Below are 12,500 nucleotides of genomic sequence, written 5' to 3' on the forward strand. Positions count from 1 at the left end.
GGAAGGGGAATATTGTTGTCACCCGGGTCGTCCATCCATCCGTCCGTCCGTCCATCTGGCTGGTTGGGCGTCAACATTTATTTCAATGGCGGGGGATTCCCCATCTCTGATGGGTATATTTTTATCCCCCGCCGCGTGGCGGAAGGGGGATATTGTTGTCACCCGGGTCGTTCGTCCGTCCGTCCGGCTGTCCGTCCATCCGTCCGTCCATCCGGCTTGCTGGGCGTCAACATTTATTTCAATGGCGGAGATTCCCCATCTCTGATGGGTATATTTTTTAATTATGTATCGATGTTGAAGTGAGGGCTGGATTGTATTAGGAGATCACACAAAAGGTTAGAAAAAACGATATCCTGTAAAAATAAGATTGCACACTTTCAGCGGATGAGACACCTCCGAGACACCAACTGCACAGCACTGCAGGACCGAACACAGGCATAAACGTACGTCTGTCTAATCGATGATCCCGTGAGAGCACGGATACTTTTATCAAAACGAATGAAATGAACAACCAAGCAGCTTGGAGAGTGCTCACCAAGTGGCGCAGGTAGAAACGGCTCGTTTGGCACGCGATGAGCTACACCTTACACATACACCTCCTGTAGACACCCAAAAATTCAAGCAATGGACGCTGACGTCTTCCGATGTTTATAAGCATTGCAATGTATCCAGCGATTCATAGCTATGATGAACAGGCATTTGATAATGGGAGTGAAGAAAATGAGAACAACAACTTTATCATTAAGAAATCGTTGCGGCCTGTTCCAACTTTAGGCATGGTTGAGTCGGCCAAAAAACATGGCGGCTTCAGTCCCCAGGGAGGTTACCCAGGAAACGCCTTATGACCAAGAGAGTGAGGTGGCTGAGGCTGGCCTGATGGATATAATAAAATAAGGCCATTAATTATCTTCAAAAGGGGTGTTTTAATTCACCCAAACAATTTTGACTCTTGCACTTCCTTGTAGTTTTCTTTGTCTGCATGCAAAGTTTCAGGCTGCTCGGTTTTATAGTTTTGGAGTAATGGCGGAGACACACTGATACACTGACACACACATTGCCTTTTATTTGTACAGATAGATCATGTGGCATGTCTACAAGAGCTACTCATTGATGGTGGTGGTGGTGGTTTTCTTGTTGGGGGTAGAATGTTAAATGTGCATCCATTGGTCGGATAGCTGTCGAAACCACACCCCCATCTGTAGCTTGACTCCATCCACCATGGCACCCAGACAAAATAATATGGCCAGCATCTTGGTTTACTTGTGGGCCTAACACTTTAGGCATGTCGGCCTCTGCTGACTATACTCTGCCCAGTTTTGTTTTGTTGCATCGCAGGTTGCGACCACAGTGTGTTCATTTCTCACTTGTTTAATCTAGTTCCGTCATGAAATGGCTGACTTGTGGTGACATTCATGATCAGGTTTCTCTAAATATCCCTATCCTGTACTGATTCCTGAAGTTCGGGCAGAGACAGCTTGATTGCTGTCTTTACCCAATCCATCCAGCTCTGACCCGGTCTGCCTGTTCCTCCTCTTCCTTTAATCATACCCAACATTGTTGACTTCTCCAGACTTTGGTATTCCGTATGCATGATGTGTCCAAAGTAAGACACTTTATGTTTTAACATCAGTGCTTATCATGTATAAAGGTGTCTAATTTATTCAAGCACTGATTTGTTTGTTCTTCTTGCATTCAATGGAATTTATTTTTTCAACATTCGTCTCCGAAACCATATTTCAAAACTGTCAATCTTTTTCCTTTTTTTCAAATTTTTTTATTGTCCATAACTCGCATCCATACATTGCGACTTGAAATACCAGACCATGCTTCTTCTACTTCTTGCATATGGCAACTATAATTTTGTTGGGGTGCGACTATGCCACTGATACTGTGCCCCATACCAGTACGTCGGTACTCATTTTGCCAACCTCGGAAGGATGGCAGGCTGAGTCAACCCAACCTGGTGTTAATCCAGTGGCCAACAGGGCTTGAACTCAGGACCCAAAGATCCTAAGCCAGCCACCCGAACCACTAAGCCCACACCAGGCTTACCTAAGATCCAAGCCAACACCAGGCTTACCAGACCATTCACCAGCTTGGTTTGTGTTTTCATATCTTTGTCTTTTCAGATATTAATGTCAGGATTGACAAAGATCTGGATTGTCAAATTAATAGATTTGTATTTTGTTGTGTATTGCCAAATTCATAAACTGTTGCGAAATGCCAACAGTCAATGAATATATCCACCCACTAGGACTACTGAGTGTATCATATCTTCAGAAGTTTACAAACACCTCAGATACATTGTAAAGTATAATATTCAGATAAATGTAGATTTATAGAAGAAAAAAAAAGTTTTGTCAACGTCCATTCGGTCATTTTGTTTCAGGCTATGGATTTACTGATCACCCTTTATGTTTTGACGATTTCGATTCTTTTTTTACCCCCTTCCCTGTGATCTTGAAAAATATACAGGATGTCTCCATAAAAATGTGTTTAGACTTTAACCTTTCAGAAAACATAATTAAACAGCAGAGAGAGGGCATTGTTGTGTTTTGCTCATAGCTATCAGACTGTGTCAGTGTGTGATGGAATGATTGCATTTCATAAAGCAGTGCAGAACGACAAGTTATTATACATTTCGATGTGTAAACTACATATATAATTTGTTGAGATTTTCGTTTTTTAATTGTTCGTACGAGACGTTTGTCGGTTCCAATGGCTCTTCCCACATCCTTTGTTCACTGAACGAGACGTTCACCTCATCATGCCCACAAGAGGGCGTGCAGAGCCCATCGGATAGTACCATGGGACGGTGAACACATGGTGAAAATCTGCAATACACATGGGGACTCAATATCCACTTCAAAGGGATTCACAGTTATTTTAATAATAATAATAATATTATATGAGTTCCCTTACAAGGAAATTTGACACAGAAGGAGGCCTTTAGGTCCATCAAATCCTCTTACCAATTTGCCAATTGAGGATTCTTTGCCCATGCTCTCTCCTTTTAATTGCTGAACGTCAAGCAAGGAAGCAGCTTATACCATTTTTAAAGTCTTTGGTATGAACTCGGCCATGGTTTGAACCACCAACCGTCCAGACTCAGAGTGGATACTCCAACCATTTATGCCTCTGAGTCTTCTTAAAGGGCATCACACAGTATAGTGTGGCAAGTGGCTTATGTGTACCCACTGGTACTAAACGATGCATCTTCCTGGATCGGTGACCATACTAAATCCACCTTGTAATCCCTGCTCCTCAATCGGTCTCCATCAATCTCACCGGTGCGACCACAATGCCATCACATCTCCACGGGCTGGGTGTGCGGGGCAAGGCTAATGAACATGCTGGCAAATTGAAAGTCCACAGCCTTGGAGAACCTGCCACGTTTTTATTTTAATTTATCTTCTTTATGTTTTATTTTTTTGAAGTATAACCTGGGATGCCTGCCAATTCTGAGCTAAAAAGATCGGTGCACGGGTTCCGATCCCACCCGCGAGATGACTTCAATTTGCCGCCGCTCGCTGCTTGGTATTCGCTGCTGCGGATATGCCACAGCCCCACACACGAGCTGCGGGAGGGGCGCATTGAGTGGGGTGGGGCGCGGAGGCCCAGCGCTGGCACTTTGTAACCCAAAAGGCCGAATCAAAGTTTCGCCGCCATGACCATCGGCCGTTGGGACGTCTTATAAAGCAAGAGTGGTGCTCGTCTGATGCCCCCCGCCCCCCTCTTTAACCTTTTTATTTTTTCCTTATCACGAGGCGACGGGACCGCTTTCTGTGCCACTGCTGCGTGTGTTTGATCCCGCGGGTGGCCCCGTGGGAGTGACAACAAGCGGTGCGCACACACACACTTGATGCCAGTTGCGGAGAGAGACCATACCGAGAAGTTGCAAGAGTGGCTCAGAGGAAGTCTGACGCCTGCAAGATTGCGTGGCCACGGAATGCTGGCATAGGAGGGGCTGTGAGCAGGGCTTCCAGATTTGTGGCTGGGTCCAAGATCTTCCGGCTCCCAATATCGACAAACTGCAACGAGGACTTCCCTTCTGGGCATTCCACGACCAGCCGCACACACAACGTTTACCTTTCCCTGCTGGATTAAAGTGATGCGACAATGAGCATCAGGATTGTTCTGTTGCTGGCTGGTGGAGCAGCGCTTCAGATATACGGTAAGGTCATCTCCTTGCGAATCCTCGATCGCTGCCTCTCTCGCTAGCGATCACATCTTTTCCTCTCCTTGTGCGCACCCAGGAGATTCTGTACCAGGGTATAATAACTGATGGTCGGTTTCAGAGCTTCCTGTGGTGGAGCAACCACCATCACTCCTTGATCGATATTGATGGAAATGCTCACTTAATGGTGCGCAGCCGTTTGCGCTTGCTCGGTCGTTCTTTTGCTAAGTAGGGTACGGCTCGGCCTTGTGTTGTTTGCGTGCCTCCTGCTACACGGCGATGGTGCAGAGTGTAAATGTAAGTGTATTCATTCATACCGTTCAGCAGTCTCGTCCGAAGTAGCTCGAGAGGTGGTGACAGGTCGTAAGTATTTGTGGAGGATTTGATAGCACAGTAGTAACGAGACCTTCTCCCAGTGGTGAAGATACAGGAGCCGAATAATGGGAGAAACGGAATGCATATACATGGTAATGATTGTATAAGTGCACATCGTCGTGTGAGTTATCACGAGTGCAGAGTGCGTTAATGTAGCGGTGGGTTCAGCGAATGACAAAGTGCGTTCTGTGCCTGCCTGAAGTGATAGCCCAATGGCGGGGTCCAGTGCCCCCTCCTATACACCACGGCTCAGATCTGCACCTGCCTTACAAGGGGGTCGACATATGAAGCGCTGAACGTGCCATTGAGCCATTGCTGAATTCGGGTGGAAGATTTTATTCAGCTCGTCCGCTTTGGGTTGCGTTTTCATGTGTGATTGGACGACGCAAGTGCGATATCTAATTTATGAGGGTCATTCGGGATATTTGATATACCAGCATCAGGCGCTTTAATTTCGAAGATCATGGGTGATAATCGGAGGTCAGAGCTCTTCGGGGTCAAACTCCCTTCTCATGTTGTTTCTCCGCCCCTGCTAACGGTGCGATTTAGAAGCGGGTAGGTGTGGATATATCAGCATTAAAGGCCACCAGTGAAGAAAAGGGGATCAAGCATCAGTTTGGGGTCCGTGGGAAGTGCGACGGTCGGCATCGTGATGGATGTGCAAGGATGCCGTCTGAGACAGCTGCGAGCAAAACACAAGATGCCTTTTGGGTTAACCCACAGAGCAGTATAGTGATTGCACATTCCCTTCCTGTGCATTAAGGACGGACGAAGAATCCGCTGTAACTCATGGTACCTTAATTATAATAATCCGAATGTGTTAGAACAAACCAACAAGGGAACCCAAAACACTTCCCTCCAACTATTTGGATCTCTTTGCTCAGTTTCTGCCCGTCCACCAAGTACTTAACTGAGCGCTTGTACCGCACCCTCAAATTATGCATCCAACAGGCTGATTCTGGCAAGAGGGGAGAAATAATCGAGCAAGGAAGCAAAGCCCCTCCATTCCACCTCGTGGAATGTGACTGGCGAAGATTGCTGCACGACGTGGGGGAAGGGGGAGGGAGTGGGGGGATTCGACCAAAATTATCTACCAAGGCGCAGTGAGCCACGGCCATGGCCGAGAAATAAAGCGCTTTTAAAATGGGCCTTCATACGCCGTTAATTGCTTGGAACTGGTGCGTGGTCGGCAGTCGGGACTCGGCCCGTTATGCACTGTTGTTTAGGTACTCCAAACTGCCATATATCACGAGCGGAGGAGGCATGCTGAAATGCACTTCACTGCATAATGACTATGATTTGCTCATTATGAGCTACCAACATCCGTATACACGCAGGATGGCCTACAGGTATGGACACTTGTTCCGAAGCTGCCTCACCTGGGTTTGAACCCTGACCCAGCTCTAAACTGTGATCTCGGTGCTTCACAGACAGGGTCATTCATCAGTGCGTGTGTCGTCCCTCGGATGGACGTTAAACTGGGCGTACCATCTGCCGACATTGGTTGGTGGATGCTAAAGATCGCACGGTGTCCTACGTAAAGTGTTTGTGAGCTAGCGCTGGCACCATGGCCAAATTGTATGTAAGTATATATATATATATATATATATATATATATATATATATATATATATATATATATATATATATATATATATATATATGTATATGTAGTTTGGGGTTCAGTGGAGTACCAGCATCCGTTTGACTGACAGTGTCCCCATCAAATGGCACTTCAACATCCTGTGCAACTCGAACCAAAAGCTCATGCATTACTGTATTCGCTCTTCTTTGCTTTCGCTTGCATTAAATGAATGATACCAATTAACAATGAATCACCACTACTCTGAACTAGCTCTTAACTCATTCTGAATTTACACAGAGTACACTCCACACCCACAATAAGTGCGTGTAGTTGCCTTTCCTCCAAACCGTGTCGCCCACCTGTATCGGTATTTTGGACAGTCTGGCTTTCCGCTGCGTTTCAGCACGACATTTGCGTGAATTGATACCTTCCCATTTGTGAGCCTTTGTCCTTGGCTGGAGGATGAATTTTCGGGAGATTTTCATTAATTAACCTCACATATGACAAACGCATGGGATGCAAGTTTACGAGTTAAAACATGAAGAAAGTAGGCTTAGATCAACATGTGTACGGTGCCTGTTAATTTTCATGCAATCAACCTTTGTGTCTGCTGTGGGTGTTTGGCAAATATAAATGTTGACAGTCCCTTTCACAGCTGCCAGTCTGGCCTCACGCCTCACCGGCCTTAACAGTCGTCTCCTTCGAAACCCCTCCTCCTCCCAGCTCGTATACCCCTATGAGAGGGGAGGGGGAAGGGTGCTACAGAAAGCACCATGCCCCACTTTCTGCAGCAGCCACCATAAACCACTACCTCCCACCTCCCTCATACCATCCATCCTTTCTTTCCTCTTCAGCATGTACCCCCATTTCTATTCTCTAAACACCCTGCACTGAGACCACCCGTGCATCATAATAGACCAACATTCCAATCCCCACCTCTGTCTTTACCCATAATTTCGATATGTTCTCCCACACATATATACAATAATGGGGCATGACATCCATGTTAGGTGCCTAAGCTGATTGTGTTAACTGTTATGATTCCTGTGACTTGTTTATCAAAAAAACATTCTCTCATAGCCACTTCTGGCTCAAGATTGCATGGCTAATGCTGTGTTGATTTTGGGGTTGTTAAATGTCCTCAACCCTCACCTCCCTCCCCCCTCCTCCTCTGCACCTTCTGTTCCTCCTACATCATTTCCTCATAACTCATGTGAAAAGGTACCCCGAATGTGATTATATCAAGTTGACTTTTGGGGTTGCAGTTACTGTGTTTATGTTTAATGCTTGGACTGAACACCATCTGGCGGTTCATTGAGATGGCTATCTAGAGCTATCATCATAGATTTTATCCATAGATTATTTGTACGATGTATTAGTTATTTACATTTATTTGTCAGCCTCTGACTTTTTCCATTTGCTGTGAGGAGGTACGTCCTCATAGTCATCTCCTTCAAAGCCCCCTCTTTCAATTGCCTGTTAATAACAAATCATATTCAACCTTGGCACACCTGAACTCCTATCCACATACAAGGCCTTCATCTGCAGCTTGATGGTGTACTGCTCTCTCCTCAGGGCTGGCACCCCTGCCTCACATATTACTCAGGTTGATCCTGTGGAAAGCAAGTCCTTAAAGATAATTGAAATCTCCCACGATGAAGCTGAGTCGATAAGTCTTTCACTTCACTATCACAGACAGGTCGGTGGTCTCTCTGTCTTCTCCCACATCCTTTCTGGTCTTGCACCCTCTGCTCTTTCCATGCTTTGTCCCCCCAGATTGCTGCAGGGCTCACACGGTCCACTATCAATCCCCTTCTGGTGAAACTTCCAAAAATTCAGGATCTCTGCTTGCTTCCACTCATTTGTTCCTTATTCCTGCCTGTGGCATCAACTTCCACCTTCTCTTCAATCTCATTGTTCCCTTCAGGTATTCAATACATCTGTTCACCACCATCTCAGATCATCCCCAATCCAAAACCATGATATTTTATACCCTCGTTAACCACCACCCCCCCACCTCCACTAACCAAAGCTATCCTTCCAAATTTCCAGTTTTTCCTTCCTGATAGCTTCCTTCTGTATCCATCCTTATCCACCCCATGCATCCTTCTTTTCCAAATTCCACCCCACTCCCATTGTTTTGTCTAAGTCTCCCTCTATTTTGTCCTTCAAGTCCACTGTTAATGTTAAATGCAAGGGAATAACACAAGACAACGGGGAAGCACGTTAATTTTCTGTGCCGATGGACATCGAAGCCGATACACAAGGAAAAAACCACAAAACCGTCGGAAAATATCTGTAAATGAAAATATAAATAAATGAAAAATAAAATATAAAAAATCTTGGGTGAGCGACCCGAGACAATGGGGAAATACGGTTTGTATGCTTACACAATGTGTAAGCACACCACGCTAGTATAATACATGCACACACATGCAGTGGTGTCATGGTTGTAGCATCCAGTATGAGTATGGGAGGTCAGTGATTCAAACCATGTCCGAGTGACACCAAAAACTAAAAATGGAACGTGCTGGTTCCTTGCTTGATACTCAACATTTAAAAGGATAGAGCATGGACAAACAACGTCAGGAAGGCAATAGCAAACCATCCAGTATCCCTTGCCAATAAACTGCTACAACAGCACCAACACTGCTGTATTTGGAGTACATACATCAAAACACACACACACACACACACACACACACACACACACACACACACACACACACACACACTTCATAAATGGTCTAATTCGTATAAGCATTTTGATGTAAATAACTAAAATCCATGCAGGTTGAAATAACATCTGACATTTTTACAGCTTCTTGATTACACCTCAAATCAAAATTTATAGTTTTGCTTTGAAAACATCAGTCCCATGCAATGCATATACTGCTATACTGTACATGTTGACAATGACGATCGAAAGAGGTCTTAAAATGACCTTCGCCTCTATTAAGAGTTTTATGCGACATATTCTTTTTGTTGGGCCAAGAGTTTTCCTATTTTTAATTTAGCAGTCTGTCGAGTCAGGTGAAGTCATTTGTGGGAATGGACAGCCTATAAAATTGTTGGGGATATGGTTGGTGGGGTGGGGGGAGGTTGTTGAATCAGTTTGCATAATGATGGAAGAGTCATTATTCTGTCACATTGAAACACACTATTACTTAAATTTTATATATTCAGGAAAAAAACCCCGAAATCTCTGACTTTTGTGAGATCTTTTTTTTCTCAGCAAAGTCTTTTTTTAACGTCCGCATTGAGAAACAGTCTGGAGAAAATGTATCTCCTCCAGATGTTGACAAATTGGCACAATTGTTATTTGTCAAAGCAAATGCAACTGTTGGCCGAGATTCATCATGCAAATCCAAATCACCCCACAAACAACATTTTTATACACTATGGGACCGGCATAAGTGTATCGACTCGAATCATACTTGAAATCGTTAACTCAACTATGAATTGTGAAAAATTTCATCAAATACGGAAGGTGTTCACTATTTCACCTTATAAATGTTCATGTTTGCCAAGTAAAAGTATCAAGGTTCGCAGGAGAATCAGGAGGCTTGACATACTCATCTTTGATCTGTCTAGCCTGTGTTTGATTCCGGGATCTACGATGAACTCTTGTCCTGCTGCTTCACAGGCAGGGTGTTGCACCAATAAGTACACAGTCCATTAGATGACACATTCATCTGGTTATCCCACCTGCTGGAATTCACTTTTGAATGTCAAAGATCTCATTGCATCATATAGAATGAGTAGGCTAGTGTGAGTCTCCTGTCCAGATTACACATTTATTTTGAGTTTAACATATAGATGTTGAGGGTTGCAGTCACATCAAGGAAAATTTATTGGTGTGAGCTGCCTCTCAGATTTTCATGATGTATGGTAAAACTAAAGAAGAGGAGCAAGAGGAAGAATACGTGTCTGTACCGGTTGAGTACCCTCCCTATTATGGCCAATCGTATGGCAGGCAACCTCAACAAATTGTGTGGCAGCATGTCTCCTATAGCATGTGTCACTTGCAATTATGCAATGGCTCGCAGAGTAGAGGCTTATCCAAGGGCCATTTGACAGGAACAGTGAGCATCACCATGCTCAATTCCAGAGGTGTTTGAGGCCATTCTTTCTCTTTTGAAACATACCAAGTGTTTTTTTTCTTCTGACACTCGGTATATCTTTTGGCCCAACTTTCAATTAAAATGCAACTAGAAAGAGCGATCAGAGATCGCGGACCCTCGTCAGTACTTGTTTTGTGTGGTATTTGAAATGGGATTAAAATAAATTCAATTCAAATCAAATGGAAGACCAAGTAGGTGCAGTCCTGCATTGGAGACATCAAAAGGAACCAGAACAAGCAAAAAGAAAAAATGAAGTCATCAGGAGGAACCTGGATAGGATTTGCTTTTCAGCTGCGACTGCTCTACCCTCAAAACCATCCAGGGCACAGCCAGGTGAGTCTTCTTCAAAAAAAATAACAACACAAATATAAAAGAATCCAGAACAAAAAAATAAATAATTCTGGCTGCCAGACCATGTCGCCAATCAAGTTGAAATTTAAAACATGTATTCCTCATCATTATGAGATTATAATTGTGAAGTTTTGTGTCAAATGATTAAGCAGTTCCAGAGAAAACATTATTTAATATTTACCTTCAATCCTATATGGCTGCCAAACCATGTGACCTATCAATTATTCCATAAAAATTGTTCACACAAGGCTTGGGGAACATTTGTGTGAAGTTTCCCCGAGATCTGTCCAGCCATTCAGGAGAAAATTTTTATAGGTTTTCAGGTAAATCCAAGATGGCTGCCAAACCATGTGACCTATGATGTTATATGTGTGAACCTTTTATTCCTCATAGATAGGCGGTCATACATGTAAAGTTTCGCCTCGATCTGTTCAGCCATTTCAGAGAAGATTTTTGAAGTTTAAAATATATATATATATATGGCTGCTGAATCACGTGACTGATGACGTCATCAAATTTTTTTTTTTGTGGACCATTTTTTCCATAAATTACCCTTAAAAATGTTCAAACTGTCCAGATGTAATGTTCGACATATGCAATTATGATGTCATAATGAAGGCACCTATGATGTCATAAAAACAATCACTTTCCCCATGAGGTGTCCTTGCCATGTGCCAAGTTTGAATTTTTTTCCTTGGTGCCTTTTCAGCGATTGAGGTCCAAAGTTTTTTTCACGTTTTTTCCAATATGGCTGCCACACCACGTGACCTGTGACATCATAATTATGATTAAAACTTACACGAGTATTCGCTCCGATGGTGAAAATTTCTTCTCAATCCGATAAGCGGTTGCGGAGAAAAACACTAAAGTTCTGTGCGGACAAATAAATAAGCAAACAGACAAACCGACCCAAATGCAATACCTTCTCCTTCGGCGAGGGTAACTAGTAAACCATAGCCACGACTACAACTACTTATTGAACGATCCTAGTTATACGCATTGATGTTGGCTGGGGAAAGTTTTGGGGCCAAGTCTTTTCTGATGTTCCTTGAAGATGGTGGAAATTAATTTTTAATTTTTTCAGCATGCCAGTGATGATTTGCCTGCCCTTCTCAATGGGATCTTTAATGCCAACCTACTCATGGTAAAAGGTGGGACACCCAGCTTAATCTGCATCAAAGGGATGGTGCACTCATTTATGCAATGTCCAGACTGTAAAACAGGGCACCAATCTGACAGTTTATCATTGGGTCAGCAATCTACTCCAGAAAAAATACCTCCAAAGTAAGTACTCCATCTCACACAAAGGCTTTCGTGGTCCAACCCTCACAACCACACGACATGCACAGTTAAAAATGGTTTAATTTCTGGGCTGGACAGTGGACATATATGGGAACATTTTTGAAGGCTGCACAGGAGAAGCATTCACACATGGTTTTAAGATACACGACATTGCCGACTCTGGCCACATCAGCATCGACACATAGTTCCATCTTCCTTTATTCCTCCCTCTATTGCTGCTGTTGCTGCTCTCACTGCACAGAGCCACTCCCATCTCTCTCTCCATCGCTCCTCTCATTAATAATTCAATCTGTCATTCCTGCAGGCAGTCCCAAGGCAGACAGCATCCTACGAGCGCTCCACATATGAAACGGATAAATAATTCTAGTCTCGACTAAATTAAACTGCTGCGGGACAGAATTTATCTGGAGTTGTGGTTTATTCTCGATGCAGCTGGCCAGCCCTTGGGATGAGACCCGGGCCCTCGTTCCGCTGCCTCTCAAAGGGTGGCTTTGCATGGCCAGTGTTTCCTGGAAGGTGGGTGTGAGAGGATGAATTGCAGAAATCCAAGGAAAAGAGGGTGAAGGCTTAACAGAGATTTAGCCCC

At 44.0% G+C, this 12,500-nt stretch overlaps 1 protein-coding gene across 8 annotated transcripts in view; it reads left to right on the forward strand.

The window, feature by feature from the left end:
- Positions 1 to 12,500, forward strand: part of LOC147034598 (roundabout homolog 2-like) — a 543,037-nt gene that overhangs the window by 157,780 nt on the left and 372,757 nt on the right. The window contains exon 1 of one of the 8 annotated variants that reach the window (XM_085885852.1): positions 3,614 to 4,174. The exons of the other annotated variants lie outside the window; for them this stretch is intronic. Within the exon in view, the coding sequence (XP_085741978.1) occupies positions 4,120 to 4,174 (55 nt within the window). The 5' untranslated portion in view covers positions 3,614 to 4,119. Of the gene's footprint in view, positions 1 to 3,613; positions 4,175 to 12,500 lie in introns of those variants that run through there. 8 annotated transcript variants of the gene reach the window in all.

This window comes from Eptatretus burgeri, chromosome 1, assembly GCF_056783735.1.
Source record: "Eptatretus burgeri isolate ZD-2024b chromosome 1, Ebu_testis_v1, whole genome shotgun sequence".
NCBI classification, from domain to species: Eukaryota; Metazoa; Chordata; class Myxini; order Myxiniformes; family Myxinidae; genus Eptatretus; species Eptatretus burgeri.